The sequence below is a fragment of the Anabas testudineus genome, chromosome 23 (assembly GCF_900324465.2).
Source record: "Anabas testudineus chromosome 23, fAnaTes1.2, whole genome shotgun sequence".
Lineage (NCBI taxonomy): Eukaryota > Metazoa > Chordata > Actinopteri > Anabantiformes > Anabantidae > Anabas > Anabas testudineus.
In genome coordinates, this window is record NC_046631.1 from 13,684,458 (window position 1) to 13,711,737 (window position 27,280).

Genomic DNA, 27,280 nt, shown 5'->3' on the forward strand with positions numbered 1-27,280 from the left:
ATGACACACATGATAACAACACAGGGTGTGTTTGTGTGTGTGGCTTTGATAACTATGACTCTGTCACCTTCACTAAAGCTGAAGTAAACACAGATAAGAACAGCACCACACAGAGACGGATCCTGATTCCAACATGTTAAAGTTTGAACAGCATGATGCACCCAAACCAAACTGTTTGCAGCGATAACAAGAAGCCTCTATGAAAAAGATGGATGGGAGTGATAATAAATTCATTAAAAGAAATAAGTTATCAGCAGCTTTAAGATGAAAGATTTCTGGAGTTAATGAAGACAGATTCCTTCAGAGGAGGATGACGTGATCCTTGATCTCCTATCATATATCTCAACACAGCAAGCACATCCTGGATCCTCAACAGGCCACTGTGACTTTTTATTGTGCCTTCTGTTGCCACCTGGACAGACTCTTAGAATAACTATAGAAAAAAAAAGTTGATGAAATGGGTTCTAATGTGCTACAAACTACAACGCTGGCAGTCAAACAAAACAAGTTTAAACACCAAGTAAAACTGGTAGATTTCTGCTGGAGAACTCCAACATAGAAGCACAACAGGTGTCTCTGATTTTTTCTGATTTTTACAACAGTGTATGTGCAGCACAAAAGGCTGCAGACAGAAGTAGGAGAGTGGAGCAGCTGGATGAAACAAGAGATCACGTTTAAATCAAGTCAGCTACAGCTGAAACTAATTGTTTTCATCTACTTAACTTTATCAACTCAGAGACTAGGCTGTATGTGCATCCCAGTCTTGAAAATGTGGTACGTCAAAAACACCTGGAGGGACATTCTCATATTTTCGTAGACAAAAGTCAAGGTCACTGTGACCTTATGTAAAGTATGCCCCCTTTTAGTCAACACTATATCTTAGAAACGCCTGGAGGAAATTTCATTACATCTGTTTGATGCATAAAGTGTGAATGAACGCACAGCATAAGCGTCTGGACAGCCATGCATGTCAACTACCTCCCTGGTGGCTGGAGGCCTACAACTGCAATGCAGTAATTCTAGTTATGTTTTGTAACATTACCATATTCTAATTTTTGCCTTTGACAGCTGACTATCCTCAGAAAGACTGGAAACAAGGGAAGAGAGAACGTATGACTTTCAATCATTCTCAAAGAGCAACGTGTGTTTTAGCTCAGTTTGATGCAGCTGGGCTGTTTACATTATTCGGATTGAGGCTCTTTTCTCACCTCAAATTTCCAGAGTGAGATGTGTCTTCATGTGTCACATCTTGGTTTAATATACAGAGCTTAGAAAGGAAATCAGAATGAAGGAATATATGAAGATAACTACTGAAGAAAAGAGTTTTTAATGCAGCTGAGAAATTAAACTAATGTTCGCATTAGGTAGTGTTGAGCACAGTGTATCTGGACCTGTAAAACACACACACACACAGAATACAACTTTGTGCTGCTGGATCAGCAGTGTTTTATATAGAATCTGGTTCTCTGTGTGTTCCAAGTCACTGACAGTTTCTGCGGGAAAATCAGGACAGTGTGTGTGCGTGTGTGTGTGTGCGTGTGCGTGTGTGTGTGTGTGTGTGTGTGTTCATGTACATTTCCATGACTGTATTCAGAACAGAAGCTATGTTTAACCTTCTTTCAAACAGCATCATATGGCATCATATTTATACCGACTGGTTTTCTTTCAGCTTTGTGGGTGAAAAATGTTAGAAAATGTAAAAAACTGACAAAGTTTATTTTCTATTATTGCTGCTCTCATGTGTCAGAGACATAAACATTAACCAGTGCAAATTATCAGGCATCTACAGATAAATGAATAAGTCATTAATGTTGTATAAACAGTGAAGTGGTCAAATCTATGAAAACCTGTGTCTGATAATAGTAAATACAGTAAGTACATGACGTACTGTATTTAGACTCAGGAGTTCAGTATTTCTGAAATCCTTTTTTTAGCATTACAAATTGAACCTCTGTAAGCTCTAAAACGTTTTTAGGTCAGTTACACACAACTGTAATAGTGGCATACACTACTCATCCAAAAACAAAGTCACCACCTGGATTTAACTAAGAAAATAGGTAAGAGCCTCCCACTGGATAATTACTGCATGGATGAACCCTAACTGATGCAGTGAGTAGCTTCTCATTTCATAAACAACCATGTCTGAAGACACATCCTGTGGCCGTGGAGAAGATGTTAATCTGTTTCAGAAGAGTCAAATTATTGACATGAATCAAAGAAAACATCTGAGGAGATTGATGAAACTACTAAAATTGGTTAAGAACTGTCCAATGGAAGAAGGTCATGAGGTCTGATGAGTCCAGATTGACCCTGTTCCAGAGTGATGGAGCATCAGGGTAAGAAGAGAGGAGGTGAAGTGATGCACCCATCATGTCTAGTGTCTACTGTACAAGCCTGTGGGGGCAGTGCTATGATCTGGGGCTGCTGCAGTTGCTCAGGTCAAGGTTCAGTAACGTTATGTGTCCAAAGAATGAGGTCAGCTGACTACCTGAATATACTGAATGAATTTATTCCATAAGTTGATTTTTCTTCCCTGATGTCACGGACATATTCCAGGACGATAATGTGAGGATTCATGGAGCTCCAATTGTGAAAGAGTGGTTGAATTACTTGCAGCCTATCTGTAGCCTAAACATGACAACACACAGACACACTCACAGCTTCTGTGTGAGTTCTTGCATATTGTGTTGGTGACAAATCACTTTGAAGTTCAAACTCAGCTGTAACTGCTGAAATTAAAACCACACACACCTGCAGAACAGTTTGAACTTACATTGAGTCCTTTTTGGAACAGCGGCTGTCCCATCACATTAGCCAGCATCCGAATGAGTGCTGCCCCCTGCAGACACCAAAGAGAAATACACTTTAAAAGAGAACAACAGGTGAAAATAATTCCTGAGGTTATGTGTATGTTAGGGAGGTGACACACCAAACCAGCACCAGTGACACTGGTCACTGCGACTGTTGGCTTGCCCTACATTGCAACCTTCATGGTGGCATGTGAACACTGCAAAGACTCAAGCCAACTGCCAACTAACACGTGAGTTCTGTGCCTTCTTAAAAGGGAATAACTTGAGACCAGCAGAAGGCTGTAATGTGTATTCATCACTCAATAAGGACGAAGACGAAGCCTCAGGACTGCAGATACAAAATGTAAACAAAGAAGCATCTGTTAGCATTTCACACCACGCTCACTCACCACAGATGGTTTCAGTTCCTTCGTTCCACGTGGCCATTTGTTGTGAAAATATTCTCTTATTAGAATGTTCACGAGATTAAGGTAAGAAATAAAAAGAGGCTCCTATGTTTCGCACTCATAGCACACTGAGTCGTCTGAACAGCGCCGTCAGGGGTCCAACTAGTAAACACCACAGAAACCTACAGTTACCTAACATCCATTCAACTACAGACCAACTCAGACCATTAGCTTGGTGGGTCCTGGCTCTTAGGGCTCATTAAATCTGCACTGAGATTTCAAGTAGACAAAAAAGTTGGTCAACAAATTAAATCATGCAACTCAGCAACTGACACTCAGTCCACCGTCCAGTTCTATTAGTAACAAGCTAAAATAACTGAACACTGCATTTTAAAAACACGAGTAACCACCAGTAAAGACTGATGTGAACATGAACTCACCTTTTTGTAGGCGATCCAGTCGAATACTCGGTTGATGTCTGTGGCTTGTTCCACCTCCTGGGAGATCGGGTGGGACGATCTTAGTCCGTCCAACAGCATCACCTCATGGAGGACATCTGTCAGAAAGCGCTGCTTCTCCTAAAACCAAATTTATAACATGAACTCTTCCATGCAACTCTAATCTAATCCTGAACCAACAGGTTCTAACCATAGAACCACATCTTCTCCAGAAGGAATCAGATGTTTACTCCAAGTTGGGAAGTAAACACAGGAGGTGGAAAGTGTGTTCACCATGTACGAGTAGTACTCTGAACACTCTGGTAATCTGGATCTAGATCTAGAACCAGTCCATGCTCTTCATCAATCTCATTCTTGTGAATGTGATCCTGTAATCGTAGTGACTAATTGTTCCTACAGTGTAATTATTATTCTCTACAGTTTGATTTAAAGCTCAGATTCATCTTAACTAATTAGGTTTGGATGACGTTGGTCAACACATTCTGCTGCAGTTCAACAGCTGCTTCAGTAAACTAAGGTTTAGTTGTGTAAATACTCTGATTAATCTTTGATTATTGTAAATTCTAAATGTATTCAGTCTTTCCCGTTTCATTTCCCTAATATCCCCATTTTATCCTCACTGGTTTCCTTCTTCTGTTCTGTTCCGTCTTCCTTTCTCTTCCCCACCTCTTCCTTCATTTGCTCTCCCAGTTTCTCCTTTTTAATAGACATCTGCAAACATGCTGCGCTTTAACGAGCTCTGTCTAAATAACTCTAGGGATGAGGCTAAACCCAGAGAAGTGCGGTTGTGTCTAATTCATGGATTACAGTGTTTACTATGGAGATTTGTTTTTAATGAACCTCCATCTTGTTAAGCAATTAAATTGTTGGCTTTTAACGTTTTAGACGATAATGAACAGGAACCTTTTTTAAAATTAACAGTATCTGCTGGGATCTGGCTAATTCCTGGCCCAATGTGGGTCTGTGTAATGGATGGATTAGTTTTTTATTGAGTAGTTTTTGCTTTTAATGAACTTACACCTAGTCAAACAAAAATTCAGTGAGATATAATGTTTTAATTAGAACAGAAACAGCCTGATTATATAGCGTTTGTTGGATGAGACTATTTCTTGGTTTGTGATTATTAAAATATTATTTCTGGGTTTCAGATTTAGGTTTATGTTGTTTTATTGTACCTGTCTAATATCTGATGTAAGCAAGCAGAAATAAACCTGGCTATGTGTCAGATGAAATAAATCCCTGAAGGCAGAAGAGTAGTGAATCTGACTAATTCCTGAATGATTTTGTTGTTTACTGCTCAAAGGATCGGGCTAACTCATGGGTAAACACAGACTACTGCTTTCACATTAATGACTAGAAACACACACAGAATCGAGGGAGTTCGCCACAAATTAAACAATTAGCTAATTAGTTAAATGACACATTTGGACGAAACCAATATTATTTCATGAGAAACAAACAAACAAAAACAAAATCAGACTAAATGAGACATCGGCTCTAATTAACAGAGACTTTAAATCACCTGCAGAGAGAGAGGGTGGGGGTCCATCTGGTTCATGAGAACCATATGGACCAGATGGACCCACATGTGGAGGAGCGGCTAATAGGCCAACAGTCAGTGTAAAGGCAGAGGGAGCGACAGGGCCGTGTTCATGAGCAGCTGCTGAACTTTTAAACATCAGCTCATCTCCGCCCTCCGTCCTCCTCCACTTCCACCACATCACTCCTCCTCTCCTCCTGTTCGCCCCCTCCATCCTCCATCTTTCAACAGAATGCTTTCTGTTCATAGCAAGTGCTTTTTCTAAATGTTGTGTGCTGCACATCTACAGAGTGGCCGGTTCAAATCTTAAAGGGTGACACTGGACTGTAGTTTAGATCAACAGCTGAAGCTGTTTTCTCGGAGTATTAAGAGGATTTAGCTGGTTTCCAATGCAACAGATACACGATACGATGCATGTGATTTCATTCATTTGGATTTGCCTGAGTGGCTGTAAACGTTGCATCCATCTCTTTTGTCCTGACTTCATCAACATGGCTCCATCACATTAGCCGTGAACTTGTTTTAAATGCCACTTCGGTTCAGTTTAAGAATAATATAATACGACCTGATTGGCTAAGTGATTATAGGAACAGTGTCCCTCTCATTTCCTTCCTCTGCATATTTGTACTCGTTTCATTTTCTCTGCTGCGTTTTCCTCTCCCCCCTGCAGCGATGTGACTCGATGCTGATGGAAACAGCTTTTTAAATAAAAACCTGTATTATAAATAAAGTGCTTTATCGGGAACAGACCACTTTATCATCGTTGTGCTTGTTATTGGAGAAACACTTTGTTTCTATTAAAGCGTCCAGTCGTGCAGAACCACAGTAACAAGGATTTAAAAATGCCATGTCTCTCAGAAAGAGACTGTGTGAGTGCAAAAGATAAGGTGTTTTGGTGAAACACGTTCTATAGTGGAAGTAATTTACTTCATAATTTGGCAGAAGCGTGTGTTTGTGCTGTAATTTCAACTTCTGCAGCATTTCACTGACTTTCTGTGGGAGGAGTGGGAGGTTCAGGACTTTGGAGCTAATGTGTGGAACAATTCTTTCTAATTTTATTGTGTTTGAGTAGAGAATAAAATAATAAAACTGTTTTTTTTATGTGCTGAGCTGCAGCAACACAGTTTTAGAAAGAGAGGAATCAGATATTGATCTGTACGAGTGGAAGAAGGTGGAAGAGTTCAGGAGGAGTCCTCACAGGTCAGAACGTCCTCCTCCTCGACAGCCAGTTTTAACTGTCTTCTTATAAACACACTGTACATCCAAATGTACTGTGTGTTATGTAAAGTTTTATACAATAGAGACAAACGAGGTAGGTTGGTAGAAAACACATATTTGTTTCTAAACTTCACATTTAGTTAGAGGAAAAACTTGCTGCTGCTTCTGGAAGCATTTTTCTCCACTGTAAAACTTCATTTTGTTGCTGTCAAGAAAACATTTTGTCATTTTTAGAAGTAAACAATAATCCCGTAGTGAGCTTGGTGACAATAGAGTCTTAGAACAGAATCAACTTTATTGTCATTGCACATAAGGAGTACAATGAAACAGTGGGTGCTCTTTTCAACAACAGTATAGAAGATAAATATTAAGTATAATAAGGGATATTTCTATGTAAAATGCTCAGTGGAGTTGAATATTGTATGAGTCAGTGTGTGGATTATATATAAACAGTGAAGCTGGTTTGTTTCACGCTTTTTGACGTTCAAACAAAGGACGCTCCCGTTGACTAAGGCCACGTTCGCCTGGTTTTCCCACTTGTCTGTACAAATACAGTTTATTGGTGGTTTTAGAAGAATAATACAGAATTTTTTATTTCCCGGTAACAATGCAGATTGTTTTATTTCCCTCACAGTGAGCTGACTGGTGTTTTGTTTGTGTTCTACAAAAACTGCCCCAGTTCTCTGGACAGTCCTCAGACCTCGCTGTCAACAGTTTCTACTGGGAATTACTGTCCTTTAAACACTGTCCACATGTTCCCTACCTCTGAACAGAGAGCAACAAACAAAGTAAACCAAGTTTGATTAAAGCTCCACGATAGTTTCTCACTCACCATGTTCCACTTTGGGAAGAGGAAGTCAGTGCCGACATACTCAAAGAAATGAGCGAAGCCTTCCTTTAGCCAGACGTCCTCCCACCACACCGGAGTCACCAGATCACCAAACCACTGCGAGACAGACAGAGAGAAGGTATTTGTTTAGTGATGGTATTTTGTGTTTGTTGTTCTTGGGGTTCGCTGCTCGGACTCAACAAACTTTAATGCGTCAATGTCCTGTGATGAACACTTGTGGCAGCAGAGGGCGCTGTTGTTGCTGCTCAGCAAAACATACAGTTTAATAAAGACAACATTAAACACAGCCGGTTTATTTACATTTACCCAATCTTACTTTAACCCTAATCAAAATGTTTAGTAAATCAAACTACTATTAATGGCTATAATACCGAGCCAGGCACAAAAGGGTGGGTGTGGTGTTTAGTTGGTGCCAGAAGCTGCCATCATACATACAATATTCACCCTCTGGGGATCATGCATGTTTTAAATTGCATTGCAATCTATCTGATATTTATTATAGACGTCAGACTTTCAGATTTCAGTCTGGACCAACACTGCTACTAGTACGGCTGAACTTCAAATGTCAATGTCACAGATAAACAGAAACTTGAAGTAAATCCAACTTTATCTGCTGAAGGTCGGACTTCTGCCTCGTGATGCCAACATACTGATATAAGCCTTGTTCTTCAGCGACGCTGGAAGGCAACAGGAAAATGGTGTTAAAGAGTTGGTTTGGAACTTGTTTTTAGGGCACGCCACGGCCTAATCCGAGGGTCGCTCTTTTCTCAGGATGCCTCAGAGCTACGTCAGAGCAAACCAGCGGTGGAGTTTAATAGAGGTGAAGTATATAAAAAAACTCGACTCTAAACTGAACTTTGCTGATAGTGAAGCACATTTGGACCAGGCTGTTTCCTGGCAACACAGTTTGAATGAAAATGGATTGAGAATAAATCTGTTTCCTTGCCAGCTTTGTTACTGAGTGTGAATGTTCCCTTTAAACCTTCAGCTGCAGCGTGAATGGCTGATATAAAAAAGTTAGCTACTACATTCAGTTTAAACCCTCATTAAAGCCTCTGTCTACAGAAAAGGCACACGCTGCACTTCTCATACATCAGGACAGTGTGTGAGAGAGCAGGTGTTTCTGTACATATCTGGCAGTGTTCAGTGTTCCTGCAGTAAACTATCCTTAAACTGATCCAATCTACAGTCCAGTGCAAGTGAGGCAGTGTGTGTGTGTGTGTGTGTGTGCACCATGGATCATTTTGTCCTGCATTGCAAGCAACTCAAGTTTATATATACACCTTAGGTTTGTCCTGATATAATAAAGACCAACAATAACACTAGTCTATGTGTGTGGCTGGTCTGGAATAGAGATCAACAATGGTGAGAAAACCCACTTCAAAGAGGAGCACGAGTGTGGCGGGGGGTGGAGATGCTGTGCTGTCGCTACTTATTGAGGATAGGTTGTAAATTTGTTGAAGCAGCAGGACATAAATAAGAGAAAAGGCTGAAGAAAGTTGAACTGTCTGTATCTACCTGTGCAACTATCATTGCAAACAAACTGCATTAAGGCTGGCAGCAGCCATGTGGTGCCAGTCATAAGTTGGATAAGTTCAGTATTAAGTATTTCTGTATAACTTCCTGTGTCAAGTCCAGTCCAGGTGATATGTTCTGAAGCCAATAAGATGATGGCTCAAATTTACAGTCAAAACACAGGAAGATGAAATAAACACAGCAACAGCAAGAAAATAAACCCATTCAGAGCAACAGGAAACAAAAACATTATTACAACAACTCAGCAGCACAAGCAACACGAAGCGATTCTGATTATGTTAAATGAAAGCTGCAAAAAGCATCAGGTCATAAATAAAATAATCATAATGCTGATCTTAATAAAAAGTTAAAAGATGCAGATACACAGATACAAACGCAGAGGTCATGCTGAGCAGTTTACTCCAACAGTAACAACTGTGTTGTCATGCTGCTGGAATTTTATTTAGTTGTCACATAAATTGATGACTCGTGTCAACGTAAGTGGCATGTTGTGTTTTAATGAGCCAAAATGAAAAGCCTGCCATTCCCATTTCTGACTTCAGAGCCTTGGAGAAAGAAGGATGTTTGTCTTATTGCCAGATTCTACATAATGTTAGTGACAGTAGACACCGTCAGTGGAAATGACATTGTCTGGATGTACTCAACATAAAAGATGTTGTGTTGCTGGGTTTTGATCAGACACACCATCATTAAATTTAATAACTCTGATAAATTAATCCAAGCGTAATATTTATATTATTTGTTATGAAGGGAAATTCTTCATTTCCACTTCATGTGAATAATAAATCCCTGTGTCACTGTGAACTCGCCATCTCTCCATCCCATCTCTGATTTGTTTCTGCTGAGCTGACATGATAACTATGCTCATCCAGGAAAATTCTGCTTGGAGAAGACAGACTGTCCGACCGCTGTCCGTTTGTTCTACTGACAGACACAAAGACTTGTGTTGTTCTGATGACAGAGACGTGGAACGAAGGTCAGACTCGTGGCTTGAACACAATGTCACTTCACCACTCACGTCTCAGTTTTAGTGTGAATCCAGTAAGAAACAGATTCTTTAGAGTTCTACAGTTCTTACAGTTCTTTAGTTCCAGCCTGTATGGTGCTACGTTGATGATGCACAGTGGACTCAAATCTACAAATCTAAAACTCCCTGCAGTTGTGGAAACATCAGTAACGTCAGTGTATTTTTCACACATCACATTCGTTTTTTCTGTTTGTCACTGGTTGTTGAATTAATCCATTCTCCGTCTCTTACTGCTGAATCTGTTTATTCCCACTGGCTCATTTAGTCACTTTTACACCTCTTTAATTACTAAATACATTTTTGTTAGTCTCTTGCTATAAATCAAAAATCTGCCTTTACCTGTGTGAACACACACAGTCCACGGCTCATAAACCCTGCAGACGTAGTGAAGCAGAAGTATGTGTCCAGACATGCATACTAACTTCTCCCACTTTCTCTCTGGCAGCACTGAGTATGTGACTGGGCAGGGATTCAAACCGTCCACCCTGTGGGAGCTGGCAGACTGTTCGGCTGCTGTTGCCTGGCTCAACAGGAGCTGGTTCAACTCCCTGAGGCAGAGCTGTAGCCGCACTGGAGGCCACAGCAATTTATGGACAACAAAAGGCGGCCAGATGAGGTTGTAGTCGTGTGACGAGACGCGTCGGGTTGTTACATCACCTCCGACTTTCAACACAAATGTTGAAATGTGAAAAAACGGGGCTGTAAAGTCCAAAAGCTGCTGTTTTACCACTGCAGTGATCATTTTCTCATCTGGGCAAATGGACCCATTTTGGAGCTGCAACTCCTACTTTATAGAGAACTGGACAAACCTCCAAGTACAGTGTTTATTGACTTTTGACTCACACTCGAACTGCACTAGTACTACACTGCAGATTTCTTTGTTTCTATTTGTTATCTCTGCAGGAAAGAAAACGATAATGGTGATGTGTCATAAAAACGTGACCTGGGAGGAAGACGAGGAGAAGGAGGAAGACGAGGAGGTGGAGAAACGTAAAACACAGGAAGGAGGAACAGAACCATGACTAAAAGTAGAGGGTGGATGAGAGGAATAAGGAGGATGAAGAGAGAAAGAAGGGACTAGAAGGAGGAGAATGAGGAGAAAGTGAACACAGAAGAAGGAGACACGATAGTAACTAGAAGAAAATGAAGGAGGAGAAGCACAGGAAGGGGATTAATAAGAAATAAGAGGAGGATGAAGAGAGGACACAAGAGGAGGAGAAAGTGAACATGGAGAAGGAGTAGAAGAAGAAGAGAAAGAAGCAAAACAAGAAGATGATTTAGGTCTTTAGTAAACTCTGGTTTACTAACTGCGACGCTGCCTCTAGTGGACAAACAGTGGACACTAACTCAAACTTCTGTAAAGTCACAATGTGGAAAATGTGAACACAGATTATTGTAGATAAACTCCAAACAACAAATATAAAAATTCTCTCAGCAACGTATAAAGTTTGCACATTTTCTTCATTTGCATGTAAATGTATTCCATGTCTGCTGCGTGATGAAGTGGATTAGTCACACACGTGGGCATCGTTTTTAAAATGATGGCAGACTGAAGTGTTGACTCTTCTAACTTAACGTCCAGCAACACTGGAAAAAACTGACGATGAGATGATTGTGAGGTAAAAACCACTATATGGGATTTTTCCTTTGGAGGTTTCTGTTTAATTATTAAGCATTGTGATCAAAGTATGGACCTCCACTCTGCAGTAAAATCAGTTTTCAGCTCTTTGAGTTTCTTCCTCTCAGACGAGCTCCTGCTGAGCAGCTCTTTCATTAAACACGACAGTTTACATTTGATTTCTGTTCTCCTGCTTTGAAATGATTTCACCCTTTATCCAGCTGGCTGTTAATGTTTGAAGTGGGTCAGAAAGTTTACCGTTGTCATCAATCCCTTCATTTATTGCTGCTGCAGTTTGTTCAAACCTCCTGACAAATAGAAAATATAATTAATTTTACACAATAGAGACTTTTAGCTCCATGGTGGCAGACTCTGTATAAAGGACTAATCCTCAGGAGCTGTTACTACTTCTGTAATAATTAAAAATGACGATTTCTGTAATTTTTATAACACTTATCCTCACTTGTCTTCATTAGCGGCTCTGTCATCTCTCCTCCCGCCTCAGCCTCATTAAAACATGAAAACGCCTCCAGTAGGTCGGACACTTGTGCCGGGGAAGCTGCGAGCGGATTTTATGGCTGTGCTGTTGCCAAGGTTACACACATGCATCATGGGTGGGGTCTGTAAACTGCAGAGGGGGGAAGCGAAAAAATGGAAAACGATGCAGAGCTGAGCTGAGCTGAGATGACAGAGTGCTGAGGTGGCCGATCCGCGGAAAAAAGAAAAAGTCTGATCAGTAAGAATGATGATGAGTGAGAAAACAGATGTAGGTAGGTTTCTTACTAAGGTTCAGTCAAAGCTGAGACAAATGGCTGAATTATTATATTCTCGTGGTGCATTCACTTTCTGTACGTACCCAGTTTACCTGGACTCCTCCCACTGGTCAAACACATGCATGTTATGACAAGCAACTTTAAGAGGACAAGGTAAGAAAATGGATTGATGTTTGCGCCTCACTGTTTATGTTAAAGGTGGAATATTAGGGCTGTGTTTCTGTGTTCTCATTGGTCCAGGAGTTTTATTAAAGGTAGACTAGTAGTGTAGCAGTACCTGCCGGTGTCGTATTGCTAAGATCCTTCAGGAAGAAACAAACAGTGCTGGTGAAACTACGTCACAGTGACACAGCTGAGCAGGAGACTCGACTACTTTTCTCTAGAAACGACTTCACTTTTGCTGACATGCTTAAAATAACGTCACAAATACAACTCCAAACTAATTATGCAGTGACGCACTGAATTAAAACAAGAGAAGAAGAACAAGCCACACGTTTACTTTCTCTCCATCTTCAGTTTCTTTTCTCTGTCTCTTAGAACAAAGCAGATCTGGGCCTTTGATCATCCTCCTCTTCCTCACCTCCCTCCATCTGACCCTCACTGATAAATATTCATTCCTCTTCAGCTGAGGGACTGAATCTGATTTTCACTTTGTGTTTGGATGAAGCTCCTCACAGCTCTACGACAGCACCGAATGAGGTGTGGTTGTCATTTGGCACCAACGCTGTTTACATCGACACATCTGTGGAACCATAAAGTCTTTCACGGCATCTTCAACCCCGACTGGCTGCATTTACAATTAACGCAATTAACGACAGTCACAACAATCTCTCAAACCTCCTGTTTAATTAATCTTTGTGTGGCTGTGGTGAGGTTGGGGATTTAACAGTGGCTACTGGCCAAGTGCAGCTGGTGAAGTTTTGCAACTTTACTTTGGAGAATGGCCCAATGCTGCAGAAGAACAGAGCAATAAGATGTAGAAAAACAAGGAGTGAAGGTGCATCTGGACTTGTTGAACCTTTCTAGGTGAATTCTGAACCTTTTTGCATCAGTTGCATAAGATTCCTTACAAATAAAGTACAGTATATACTGTTTACAGCACCAGGACAGGATCTGCATCCAGACCAGATGGAACCTAAGACAAAAATGATGAAAGTCCAGCTGTGAAGTTCTGGACACTCTGAGTGCAGCCTAAAGACTCTGAGATCAAGGCTAAGAGGGTCATTACAGAGGAGCAGAATCCTTGGCACAGACTTTTAAGCCAGTTGGATCCAGGAGGCGAAGATATGTGCACAACGAGGAACGAGGTGAATCTGGGCTAAAAGCCTGGCTGTGGAGTTCTTGACACTGGTTACGAACACAGGCCAAAAGGCTTACTGTGGAGTTCTGGACGATCATTGCAGAGTTCTGTGCTGCACTAGTTGAACACTGATTAAGAGTCTAGATCTGGACCTGTGGACACACTGGGTCTGAACCAGATAGAGACAAAAGTCTTGATGCAGAGTTTTCAGCCAGTCAGTTCCAGGCATAGTCCAGGTACCCAGGATAAGAACCCATCTGCAGAGTTTTAGTCCGGTAGAATTCAGGTTGTGCTAAGTTTTGGGCCAGTTCACCACGAGTGGAACCTTAAAGTTTCCCACTGTCAGCTTCACAACAATCCAGGTTTTAAAGAATCACATCTGTAACCTGGTAGAAGACAGCAGCTAGAGAGACGTTGAGAGAGAGGCAGATTGTCAGACAGACTGTGTTTAGCTGTACTGATCGTTTCTCTTTTGATTTCTGTTTTCGTGTCTGTCCTGCTACACCCCCATTATTCACCGTGTGCGTGTGTGTGTGTGATTTTCAAATTGCTATATAAAGGCAGCTGGCAAAAATCATTCTGTCACATCCATGAAACCTTTGATTTGTGACAAAACCACACAGCTCAGTGCATGTTTCTGTGTGTGTGTGTGTGTCAATTAAAAAGAAACAAAAGCAAAACGAATCGGAGCAAAACAGTTCAGCGTGAAGAGGCAGAATGAGGCGGGGGGGTAACGCTGAATTCTAAATACCTTCTCTTGCACACTGCACTGAATGACACCTCTAATAAACCTCTGACTCTGTCCTACGTAAACATGAAGAAAAAATGATGTATGTTCAACTGAAACACAGCTGAGGTACGAGGAACTGCATGGGGTTTATTTTACTGAAATATAATATACTGTATGTATTATTACTACGTTCAGAGGCGGCTCAGCTTAAGAATAAAAAAGAAGATGAATTTTATAGAAAAGCAGCTACTGCACTAAATTACAGTACAGCCTACTGATTACATGATTACCTAGTAAGTGTTCCACGAAAGAAATTCAATTGCAAAGAATTAGAGTGAAATAAGTTTTACGTTTTGATAATATTACCTAAAATTTACTGACAAGTGTAATAAAACTACAATTTAGGGTGAAACAAGTTTCATAAACTGAACAGCACGACACACAGCTACCAAAGTGAAATGAATCAAATGATCAACACCTGTCCAAAACAAGATTATCATCTTCATAAAGGATTTATCACTAAATACTAGACTATAACAGTAGCTCATTGTACTAATAAACCGTTGTCAGGTCCTTGAGGCGACTTCTGTTGTTGTTGCTATACAAATAACATTTAATTGGAATTAATTGAATTGGTGCAAACATATGAATCTTAAATCTTTGGGGCTACAACATAGAACAAAGGCTGAAGGTACAGTTCATGATGTATTAATGTGAATTATGTGAAATGAAGATAAAACTTTTGTTGTGTATTCACCACATTAAAGCACATAAACAGACACAGTTTCATCTTAATCACTGTGTTTGTTGTTCGTCGTAGCTACAGTAACACAAAGTGTGTGTGTGCAGTCTCACAGAAACACCACTGCAGACACACACAGCGTGTTAGATGTTTGTTTATGGTCCGTTAATTAGCCTCGGACATGAGCAGGAGGCAGCCACACACACACACACACACACACACACACACACACACACCTAAATATAACATTATTCATCTGACACACTATTATTGATTAAACTCTCTCCTTCAGCAGTGAAGCAGCAGAGGAGGCTGTAGGCAGACCTTCTTGTCTTGCTTGTGCAGAAAATCTTTTCCTTGATCTTTTCAGATTTCAGAGTAAAGTCTAATAAATGTTACTTTAATTGTGTTTTCCAGATTGACTGACCTTCACGTCTTAACTAACGATAGACTGCTGTTTCTCTACACTCGTTTTTCCGTAATAACCTTTACGACCAGTTGTCTTGGCGTCACTCTATTCTACCTCGGCACAACTCAAACTGATGATCTGAAACGTGTATAAGAAAGAAATCCTTAATTAACTAATGAAAAGGTACGTCTGTAAACTGAAAACCATTCAAGGCTACTTCATGACGCTTGTTAAAATAAAGCCAAACGTGCAAAGATTTCACCAAGGCAACAATTTTTGTACTACATAATTAAAAATTCTTCAGTATCAATCTACAATATAGAAACTACTACAAATAGAGAAAAAACAGAATAAGAAGGTTGAAGCTGAGTTTTAATCATCTTCTACACAGTTTAAATACATATATCAGCATGTGTGCCACCTTTTGCCCTCAGTCAGTCCCAGCTTGACGTGTTAACTAAACTTAACATGTTTTATTACTGCAGTAATACTCTCACTACCTACTCTCATTCATAACATCCAGGAAAATGTAATTTTAAACCAGCCAGAGATCCAAGTGATCATCTGCTGATTGTTTAAGGTGATTCGTCAGGCGCCAAGACGCTGCTCGCTGCAAATGACTAAAAATTGTACAGTCTCCACCTGAATTCAGAAGTACTGCCATGACATTTCATATAGACATCCATGAATTAATTCTTCTGACTTTTTCCTCTGGCACCACTATGATGCTGACATTTTCGGCTTTCATTATGGAAAAACCTCGTCTTCTAAAATATGGTACACATGTCCACATAGAGGCACCGTAGCCTGATGGGACTGGCATTAATATTAATAATAATTTGTCCACCAATCTGGTTTCAAGTCAAACTTGCTGATTTGCAGTGCAGTTATACTGATGTCTTATTTCCTGTTCCCCTGCAGAGACTATAATTTTGCTTTAGCAGCAAATCAGAACGCTTCTCACGTTTACTGATTTATTATTTCATTGAATTTGTCCAGACTAGGTTAGCGTGAGTTGAATGTTCACTAGTTTAACAGAAAATGGTGTGGATAAAACAAATAACCAAAAAAATAAGAAAAATAAGAAAAGGTAGTAGACTTAACATCAACAACAGTTCGTCAGGTCAGGAGGTCGAGGGTCAACAAGGTGGAAGACAAAGCAGCGTGGAAACAACTGTACTGTAGATGGAAGAGGTAACTCGGCTTCTTGTGTCAACGTGAGTCAAATATATAATAAAACCACTGAGGGGAGAAAAGGTGAAAGAGTGAGAGAGACAGGTAGAAAGAGAGAGATGATTTATGGCTCCTTGTTTTCTAATGAACTCTTTGCAAACATTGTCTGCAGTAATAAATTATCCACTTTGAACCAAAACACTGCAGAGAAAAATCCACACCGTGACAGCTTCGACACATACAACACTGTTTGTGTACGTGTTGTGATTCCATTCTTCTGAGGACATTTAGCAATCGGAAGTGTTCTTACATATCGTTCACGTCACAGAGTGAAGTAAAGTTAAAGATGTTTCACCAACCAAACTTCTCACAAGTGTTTTATTCTCTAACTACTTGGCATCATAAAAGGAGACTCTTGCTTTTCCTTCATTGTTTTATCTGCCCTGACCCTGTATCCAGCTGAAGATGCCAACTATCGATAGATAGAAGCTTTGAAACATAAACTAAAATCATCAAAGACGAACACAACATAGCTGCACTGGCTTATATGGGTTGAACACAATAATGCTTCAAGGATGCTATGAAACCTCTGCAAGAACTCCTGGAACCAGTTCAACTGCTGTGACCTCTTTAAAGACTTGGATCTTCCACAAGAATCTATTTATAGATTGCTAAGAACCCTTTCCAGAGCCACTTTAACTGCCTTAAGTACAACAGGAGCACAAACCCAAACAGACAGAGAACACCAATACTGGTGGCAACATGACGCTCCACCAATTAACAAGCACCTGCGGTCAAAAAGAGCACCACTGTGTGTCAATTTAAGTCCCTACAAGATAAATCTGCTGCCACTGAAGCAATAAATATGTTGCTGGGCGCCTGTTTTAGCTAAATAACAAAGTCTTATATCTGGAAGTTAGCAGCAGCCATGATGCTGGTGGGCCCTGTGATTCTAGATGATAGAGTCGTCACACAGGTAACCCACATATTGGCACATTGATGCATGATAAAACACAATAACTGAGCCAAATTAGACTGAATACCGAGTGTAATTTGGACCTGGCTTGATGCAGGTCTCATTCAGTTGTAACCAAGTGGACTCACAAAGACCCCAAGAGGCAGTGAGTTGCATTATCATCTAATCTAAATTCATTGGTAAGTATCCAGCTGCAATTCAGCTCATGTTTTCCAGACTGACATCTCTGGAGGGTTTCAGGGTTAGATTGGGTTTGGGGGAAGTTAGATGTGTAGCTGTGCTGTTAACCTGGTTTTAGTTAAGATGTAAGTAAAAGGAAAGGAGTATGTCTCTTAGGAATCCTGCAATTATACAAATGTGTGTGTGCTGCACACCCCTGACTCTGCTGTCAGCCCGCCAGAATACACACTGTCATTTTCTCCTGCATATGGTTGAATTAATGCGAGCGAGAGCGAGATCAACAGATGAAGAGAGTAAATCTGTTTTCCTGAATCTCGTCCCAGTGTTTGTCTTTGTCTGTTTTAATTAACAGACAGCTGATAGGAGTAAACCGAGAGCATCTCCTGGCAAACACGGCCCTGTGGGCGTGAGTGCACGTGAGTGCACGTGTCAGAATCACTTTAACCGTTTGGTGGTTTCAGAGCAGTGACAGCAGTTGACTGGCTGTCAGTCTTATTGCAGACACACCTTTACACTTCACCTGAACACAAACACACTGTGCACACGTCTATTTAACCAGTGTGACTGGACAGAACCAAAGTTGAAATGCTGTGTTTTCTCTTTTGTTGTTGTGTTTTTGAAATGCTGTGTTTTGCACCTATAAATCACTGTAGTTTCCTGCTGAAACACGTCATGAACAGTTCATAGGATGTTTTGACTTTGGAGAACTTTCTGTCTTTATTACAACACCAACACATGATCTACGTGCTGCACTGAGGCCAAACCAGCAAACTGAATTCAAAAGAACAAAAACACATCACAAAACAGAAGGCTAAATAACACAGATCTCACCCTCCTTTGTGTTTACGTAGTGCCTGTTCTGGTTTGGAGACGTCTATTTGACAAGGCCCTGGTGAAGATGTCACTCTGTTCAATGACGTTTTCTGGGAGCTGTCAGTGCAGTGTGCAGATCATTGGTCTGACTTTTGGCTGACATTTGTTTTTTGATCCAGTAGTTGTGGAAACCTTTTGGAAGTGCATGCCCTACATGCTGTGTGTCTATAATAACATTACCAAATGTCTGCTGATAAACAAGAGTCATAATCCCCGTTGTACAAGGTGCCGTCACTGGCAGTGGCACTCTTGGGAGACAATCGTGTCTCCATCCAACTGAACTGAACATGTCACTGAGCATGTCACCTGTACATAACTAGCACAAGCAGTTTATTGTATGAACTCTCACTATGCATCATAACCAGTGCACATTATTCCTGATCACAATTCGAGCTAACATCCTGCTAGAATTACCTGTCTTCCAGATGTTATTGAAGTGTACCTGTACTTCAATGTCTCTTTTCGAGTGCTTAGTAACCACTTTCTTCCATAATGTTTCTGTTTTAATTCAATCAGCTCATCAGTTTGATCTACAGTCATTCAGGATGTGAGTCTTCTAAAACTTTTAACCTATAGCGAGATCAAAAATCTGGCATGTCTAGTTTAGCTTTGTTCTCACTGAACCATCCATCCATCCAGTTTCTTGTTCTGAAAGGGTCGTAGGAGTGCTGGAGCCTATCCCAGTTGTCATTGGGCAAGAGGCAGTGTACACCTAGACAGGTCACCAGCCTATCACGGGGCAATTTCACCAATTAACCTTAACAGGTTTCTTTGGACAGTGGGAGGCAGCTAACAGACAGATACAGAGAGAACAGTCACACAGAAAGGCACCCGGCCGACCGAGAGCATCACCTGGTCGGAATCGGAAACGGGGATCAGAAAAACGAAGCTATGTTGTGAACATGTTCTTTGAACTGCTCTGAGCAGCTGGCAATGCTCGACTCATCTGATCTCAGGAGCTAAGGAGGATCAGGCCTGGTCGCTACTTGGATGGGAGACTGCCTGGGAATACCAAGTGCTCATAACCTTTTGGTTGTTGCTGGTTGATGTTTGGATTTTGTACTCTGTCAGTTGTACTGGAGATTAAGGCGTTTAAAAGTGACTTCACAGAGAGGAACATCAGCTGTGGTCTTCTGACAGCTGATGTTCTCCTATGTAACTCCATCTGTGCTTCCTTCAACTGAAAACCGCCCGTCAGCTCACATTTGAGTGAACATTCTCGCCATCTGTTCACTTCAGAACAACATCAAAAGCAGTGTACAGTATATGGACTCTGGACCTGTCAGCAACTGGACCCACTGACACCATTTTAATTCTCATCAGTCTGTGTTTTCTGTATGAATCTTCATAGCAGCCTAAAGAGCCGTTCATTCTGAAAGTCAAACAAATCCACGTGTGCAGAACATCAAACCAGAACAACCATCAGATTTTGACAGTTCTTTCAAATTTCCCTCTTTAAATTATCCAGTTGTGTCTTATTGTCTTCATGTGTCAACATTAAAAACATGACAGCAGCAGAAGAGGCTAATCTGACACATGGCTATAATAATTTCTACAACCCACACACAAACCTGTTTTCCTATGCATGTGAAGGAAATGACCTAAAACTCCCCGAGGTGGCACATGACATAGTGCTTTTCAAAACCCTTATTAAATAACTTAACCAGGTCATAAAATCTGACTTCAATCCTGAAACTATTGATCACACTTTATTTGACATTACAGGTAATTCCGACCATCACCTGAACGTGACCTTTGCCATTTTAACAAGCATTTTAGGTGCAGGACTTTTCATTTTAGACTGCTGGTAGTAAACGTTTTCACATATCCAGTGATGTGGATTTGATTTGGATCACTCTGACTTTTCCTCTAGTTATGCACCATTACCAGCTCCATGCTAACATGCCTATTACTAGCAGATCTGTGCAGCCTATGCGATTTGTTCTATGCACGTTCAGAGGCTATTTTCTGCTGTGTCACAACATCATGGCTTCAAGGAGCCACGTATTCTGTGTATCAAGTGGAAAACGTCAATTATGTGACACATGTGGCAAAAATTTATCGAGGCCTTTAGCATTTCATACAGACACTAAATGCCAGTTAACAAGGCAGGACAATGTGGATGGATGGGTCAGGAAGACGCAGGAATTTACCATAGGACCAAACACCCAAGATCTCATCACACCAACAAAATTATAAACTGTTTATGTTGTGTTTAATTTAAAATTAAATGTATTTTACATCAGAACCCGATCAAAGAGTAACTATCATGACCAACATTCATCCTAGAAACCCAGATGAAACCTATGCAAAGAACCTTTTCACTAACATTTACTGAGAGATTTCCAACCTCACAGTGGGACTGTGTGAACAGATTGTTGTCCCCAAACTCACACAGTCCATGTACAGCTAACCTGTTCCTCTAAACTGGATTTAGACAAAAGTCTTTTTATTTTTTTTTAGCTAAACTCCTTACAACTGAACTTGGTGATTACTGAGAGCTTTAACAACTTTCTCTTTCACTTTGTGTGAGTGTGTGTGAAAGATAAATGGCTTCGGGATGAAATGGAGTGAAAAGCTGCAGACAAAACATTACGTTGTCATCGTCCTTTCTTCTCGATGCACTGTCCCCTCTAAACTAACAAAGCAGATGAAGATGCATAAAGAGACAAAAATAAAGGGAACAAAGAAGGAGACAAAAACACCATTACTACATTTTTATGGCTCGTCCAATGATATGTATGACTTAATATACTGTCGAGCATCCCGCTCTGAAGCTTAACATTGTTATTCAGTGTGTTTTTGCAGCACACCAGCAGTAGCCTGGAGGTAACATTCATCCAGACTCAGCAAAGAGAAATGTGTGTCTGAGGCCACATCCTGAAGGAAATTAAATGAAACGACACATTCTTCAGCGAGCCAAAGGCACTGCAATATTTACACTGCAGCTTTTCATTTCCATCATGAAAATGATCCTATACAGCACTATGATTACTCGACCACTTCGGCTGTTCTGACAGTTAAAGGAACAGTTCGCTCAAATGACAGCAGAGCATTTCCTCTCATATCTCCAGGTTTGGAGATACGTTCAAAAATATGTTCAAAAACTGAAAAACAAATGATAAATGGGGAATTTAAAATGATTTTTTGAGAAACTAATATTGAAGTATGTGGGTGGGTGTGCTGAGTTTGTTTTCATGGGTTGAGCTTCGTCCACAATCTACAAAACCACAGCACATGTTCTCACAAGCTCACAGCGAGGACAACCTACGTAGGGACACCACTGAACACTGCTGAAACGTGAATGAGCAGCTCGTTCTCATTCACAGGGAGTCAAAAAAGAATGTTTATCGAGTGCTTTGGAGTCTCATGCTGAAAGCATGGAGATGTCAGTGCATCAAAATTTGATGGACCTGGAAAAATTCATACTTCTTGGACCTAAAAGTGAGCTTCACTCAGATACTTTAATGTAAAGCACCAAGAGTCCAACTTGTCATCATTCGTCTCCTTTTCCCTGCTGTTTCGTGTCTTATACCATTCGGTGTTAGATTAACTACAGCGAGACAAATCACAACCTCTGAAGCTTTCAATAGTAAACTCAGAGGCAAATGGCAGGTATGGTCACAACAGGAACAAAGGAAGTATCCAATCTCCAGGATATTGTAGGACATGTTAAATAGCTATGATTTCACTCCAAAGATAATGAGCATATTTGCTCAAACAGTAGAAGGGACATGCCCCTGCTCCTGGTCTACAGGTAGGGGTAACACTTGAATGATGATCATTCAGCTCAGCCCAGTAAACATGATTTCACTGCACCTTCATTTGTACCATGTTGTTCTTAAACCTCTCACCCATACACACCACATACTGCCGACTGCCAGCACAGAAAAACAACATATCGCAACAGAAACTAATACATTATTCATAATATACTTTGAATGATGTAGAACAAGATGCCTTGTGGTGTAATGTAATAACAAAATGACCGATGTACCAAGTACAAATGTCCATAAGTGGCTCTTACAAATGCCTTTTTTCAGTTTAGGAGCCACAAATTTAAATCTCAGTCTCTTTTAATTTTAAGCCTGAAGGGAGGAAGCACTGACAAGACTTGATCAGGCACCTCAGAGACCTGCCTGCTGAACAGGGCTGCAGCAGATCTGTAGTGTGGGCAGGTGTCTGATCGTGTGCAGCTTTAAAAATGATCACAAGCATTTGAAATGGACTCAATTTAACAGGGAGCCAACATAAAGAAGGCAACATGAGATGTTTTAGATTTTAGAGTGTCTTTTTAGCAGCATGGTGGATCAAACAATCATAGAGGCATGTTCCAAAATCTGTTTAAAATGGAATCGAGGCTGTTTATGTTTATCCCTTTATCACTTCCCACAATCAATGTGAACGTCAGTGAGCCTCTGTGTTTGTTTGAATATGTGAATAACACCTGATGCATTATGCGTGGGCTGTTTTCAAGCTGATTAAAGCCAAACCAATGATGAATACCTGCTCATAGACCAGTTGCTGACTTTGTTGTTGAAGTTTTGAATGTGACATTGTAAGAGGAGCAGTGTGAACTCAAACACACAGAACAAAGTCATGTTTCTAATCCTCGCTAGCGAAGCTGAATGGAACAGAGTGCTATGGATATTTTACAGTGCTCTGCTCCACTTCTGTTTGTCTTTTTCTATCTCTTACTAACAGATGTCATCTCCTCCACTTTGTTTCTCCATCTCAGACCCTCTTATCTTTCTCTCTCTCTCTCTGTCTATATCATGTGTCTGTGTTTGTCTGCTCGTCACGTATTCGATGTCGCACTGTAAAAATCTGCTGTTGTTGTTGCCTGAGGAGCTTCGTAACACACACAGCTCATCTGTGTTTTACTTGGAGCTGTTTCCACTTCTCTCACGTTCAGTCTGTTTACAACCAGATCGTTTGCATCCAATAAAGGAACATTCTGCTTTTTCCACCCTCGGTTTCATGACAGAGTTTAATACAGCCTATTTCTTTGCAGTCTATGAAAGACCATAACTTCACAAGAGCACATTCAGCTTCAGTGTTAGCTGCGTGTTACATATGAACAAATATAGCTGCTGCAGGTGCATCGCTTTTTCATCATAAACTTTATTTACGACGATTGTTTTGACATATATACACACGACAGGAGAGCAATCTGCTAAACTGAGAGTTGAATCCTGAGCAGCTTCACATTCACAAGATATCAAGATGTCAGAAAATCAAAGAATAACTACTAGAAAGCACCGAGAGAGGTAAACAAGTATTGTTTACTGCTACCACCACTTGAAATAGTTATTTTAACAATCATGTGCATGTGGATCTGCGTTAAAACACATTCAGAGACAATCTGTGGATACATAATTATGCAATTTTGATCATTTAATTTCAAAAGCATTTAGTCTTTACCTGGTCTGTGGTTAAGATTTGCAGAAATTTCTGAAAAAATTCTGTTTTCAGTTTCTAAAATATTCTACAAGCTCACAAACAAAAGAACAAAAGAGGCTGAAACCATCCCCTCCGTGGTGGAGCTAATTGGGAAACACAGATGTTGGGATAAGATGTTTTCAGTGAAATACTCAAAGAAGACCTGCGACACCACAAACTGATTCTTCAAATACAGGAAAATCATCATGGTGCTCACAGTGCAGCTTTTATTAGGTGTGTTAAAGACCTTCTCCAGGCTCGTCTCCAGACGTACAACAATATGTAGCTTTTAATAAGACTCATCTCTTGTACAGATAAAGTTAAATGACCTTGTTAAATACACCAACACTCAAAATCAGCTCTGTCTCCTAAAAAATATGTTTCTGAGCATCCAAACTGGAAACACAGTTATGTTTCCTAAGAAATTGAATCATTGGATGACTTGTGTTCCCGTGCAACAGGTTTTGTTTTTTTAAATGACGTGCTACAACAACAAGCCGTCTGCAGAGGATAGTGGAAGTACACAGTAACTGCTACACTACAGACATTATTCCTGTAATGTTTTTCCAGACAACAAGTTTAAACGTGCTGTAGCCAGAAGCCAACTCCTGACACACGCAGTGACATTCTCTATAAAACATATTGGCACATGCAGTTGTATAGACGGAGTTTTAGGAGACAGGGTTGTGAAAAATAACTTTTCTTTTACTGACAATAAAATCTGTAGGTTTAAATGGTTTAAAATCATCTGCAGGTACATCCAGAAGTTACCCTGAGGTTTAATATGAGCACAGAGAAACTGTATCTTTACTAAACAACCTTCTGCATGGATCAACAGAACCACAGACTAATTAACCAGCAAACATTTGGGTTGAGTCTTCACCAGCTGCAGTTTGCCTTGTAACTGCACCCCACTCACCGTCTACAACTCCAGCTACATCTGACGCCCTGTTGTTCAGAATAAACTTTTTGTTGAAACGTCAGTGAATAATACTGAAACTCTTTTCACCTCGCTGTCTTACTTTCTCTTAAAAACACTAAACACCAAATCTTACTACTGTATATTTTGTGAGACTGGCCTCATGTAAAATAGAAGTCCATAGCTGAGTTATACCAGCAGAGACGTATCTCTGTGGTCTGTAGTGAACCTGACTCGTCAGTGTTAAGACCTACAAACTTTCGAAGGACGAGGTCGGGGCGGATGCTGCAACAACTAGGAGGACGACTCTCTCACAGAAGAAAACATGGAATATCTACCACTGCGCACCAGTGCACTCCAGCATTCTTGACCATTTAGGATGAACATTTGTGTTACTCCAGTAACCATTTTGTTGCCCTTATAACAGACAGCAGCCATTTTGGTGCCTGGCATTAAAACTCTGTCAATGGAGGATATCAAAGGATGCTGCTCTTGTCCTCAGATTAATTAATTAACTAATTTTGTTTTAGAAAATTGAATTCAGCAAGACTGGTGAGTCTGGGAAATAGTTCCGAGGTCAGGTCGACTGTAGTTGACGTAGTATTACTTCTGTCACTAATCAGAAAAGGTCATCTGATGCAAAGCTAATAAAGGAGATATGTGGACTGTGCGAAGAGTTTGTCAAGGTGTCATTTTCAAAAGTCAAGCTGATATAATTGGTTTTATTTTCCTACCTGGTGGCAGATCTCATGGACGACCACCATGGTGAGCTCCATCTGATAGGACGACGATGACACCTCTGCGTCCAACAGAATCTTCTGCTCCACGAAGACGCTCAGACCCCAGTTCTCCATGGCAGCATAGGGATGTTTGGGCACTGCCAACAAGTCTGAAAACCACAAACAAATACATGTAAAAGATTTAAACACGCACGTCCCTCCTTTAACAAACTCCCAATCAGTTTCAACCAGTGAACCTCCACCATTTAAATAAAAGGCTACGGGGGCTCTGACAGAATGACTGCTGGCATCAGGAGATCCCATTCTGTGTTTAAATTAAAGTCATGAGTCATTTTAACAACCTGCCAAAAAATCCTTTTATCCCCACAACATGGATATATGGAGTTTTTAAGATATGACTCACACATGAGCGAGAGAAGAGAGGGAAGACATGCAGAAAGAGGAATACAGAGGTGGAGCAGGAAGGAGAAGGATTTCTTTGAGGAGAGGTAGGAGTTTACCTTCAGTAAAGAAGATTTATAGGAGAGAACGGAGAAGTAATTAAAAGTCGAGATAGAGCAAAAGTAGAGCTGCCGTGGAGGACAATGTTAGTAAAAGTGGGCGTCAACCGCAGAAATAAAGAGCAGACGTGTCATTTATTAAGTGAAGAAGAGTGAACTCCATTATCAGTGGTTGAGCTTGAATTTAAATAAAAAAAGTCATTATTTTTGTTCAGACATGTAATTAAAGAGATGAATCTTAATCATTTTAATCCCATCTCTGCTCAAATTGAACTCCTCTTGTTAACAGAACTAGTGGCACAGTCACATGTCATAGAGTTACATTAACACAGTTACCACAGGAGTGTTGTTATTTACATTTCAGGGAGTTTTATATGATCTGAAACAGAAATTAATGCATTTTCAGCTTTAACCATGTTAAATGTTGTTCATATCAACACGTGGCTACTGCAGCGGGAGGAAGGTCTGCAGCACATTCCAGATTTCAGATTCCATATTAAAAAGCTCCATTTTACACAGAAATTAATCTGGACTGAGCCGATATGACAAGAGAACGAGGCTAAATGTTAGTGTAGGTATTGTCTCAGTGTTTTCAGCTTTAACAGACAGAAGCTTTCTTAAAACACGTTGTGATAAACACTCCTGTCTATGACCTGATCAGCACCAAACAGACTGAGACAGTCAGAAACTAGATGCTGAACACAGCGGAGCATTTAGTTGCTAAAGAGACATATTTCCCTGAGGAGTCGGTGGAGACCAAACCGGAGCTGAAGACGATTTATTTAGTACAAAAGGTTGAGTTGTTTAGAGTGTGAAGAGTGGGTTTCCTATCAAGTCCTCGTTTTAATTTAAAAAGCAGAAACAGGTCTTTTAGCTGAAGCCACTGTTTCAGGACTACAAACACATCAGCATCGAAAATTAAAACGAGAAGACGAAGACGTGTTCACACCTTCAGTCCAGTTAAAGTGTTTTTAATTTATTAGCTGCTTCACCTGAACTCAGGCCAGACTTCACCGTTTTTAATTAATGAGACATGTTAGTTTCTGTACAGCATGTAAGTTACAGTTAAATGAAACTGAC

The 27,280-nt window shown here is 40.5% G+C and overlaps 1 protein-coding gene across 1 annotated transcript in view; it reads right to left on the bottom strand.

Moving 5' to 3' along the window:
• Nucleotides 1–27,280, bottom strand: part of LOC113163076 (thyrotropin-releasing hormone-degrading ectoenzyme) — a 115,156-nt gene that overhangs the window by 26,450 nt on the left and 61,426 nt on the right. The window contains exons 5-8 of the mRNA XM_026361398.1: nt 25,695–25,849; nt 7,245–7,358; nt 3,637–3,774; nt 2,774–2,839 (exon numbers count right to left, since the gene is read on the bottom strand). Of these exons, the coding sequence (XP_026217183.1) occupies nt 2,774–2,839; nt 3,637–3,774; nt 7,245–7,358; nt 25,695–25,849 (473 nt within the window). The remainder of the gene's footprint in view (nt 1–2,773; nt 2,840–3,636; nt 3,775–7,244; nt 7,359–25,694; nt 25,850–27,280) is intronic.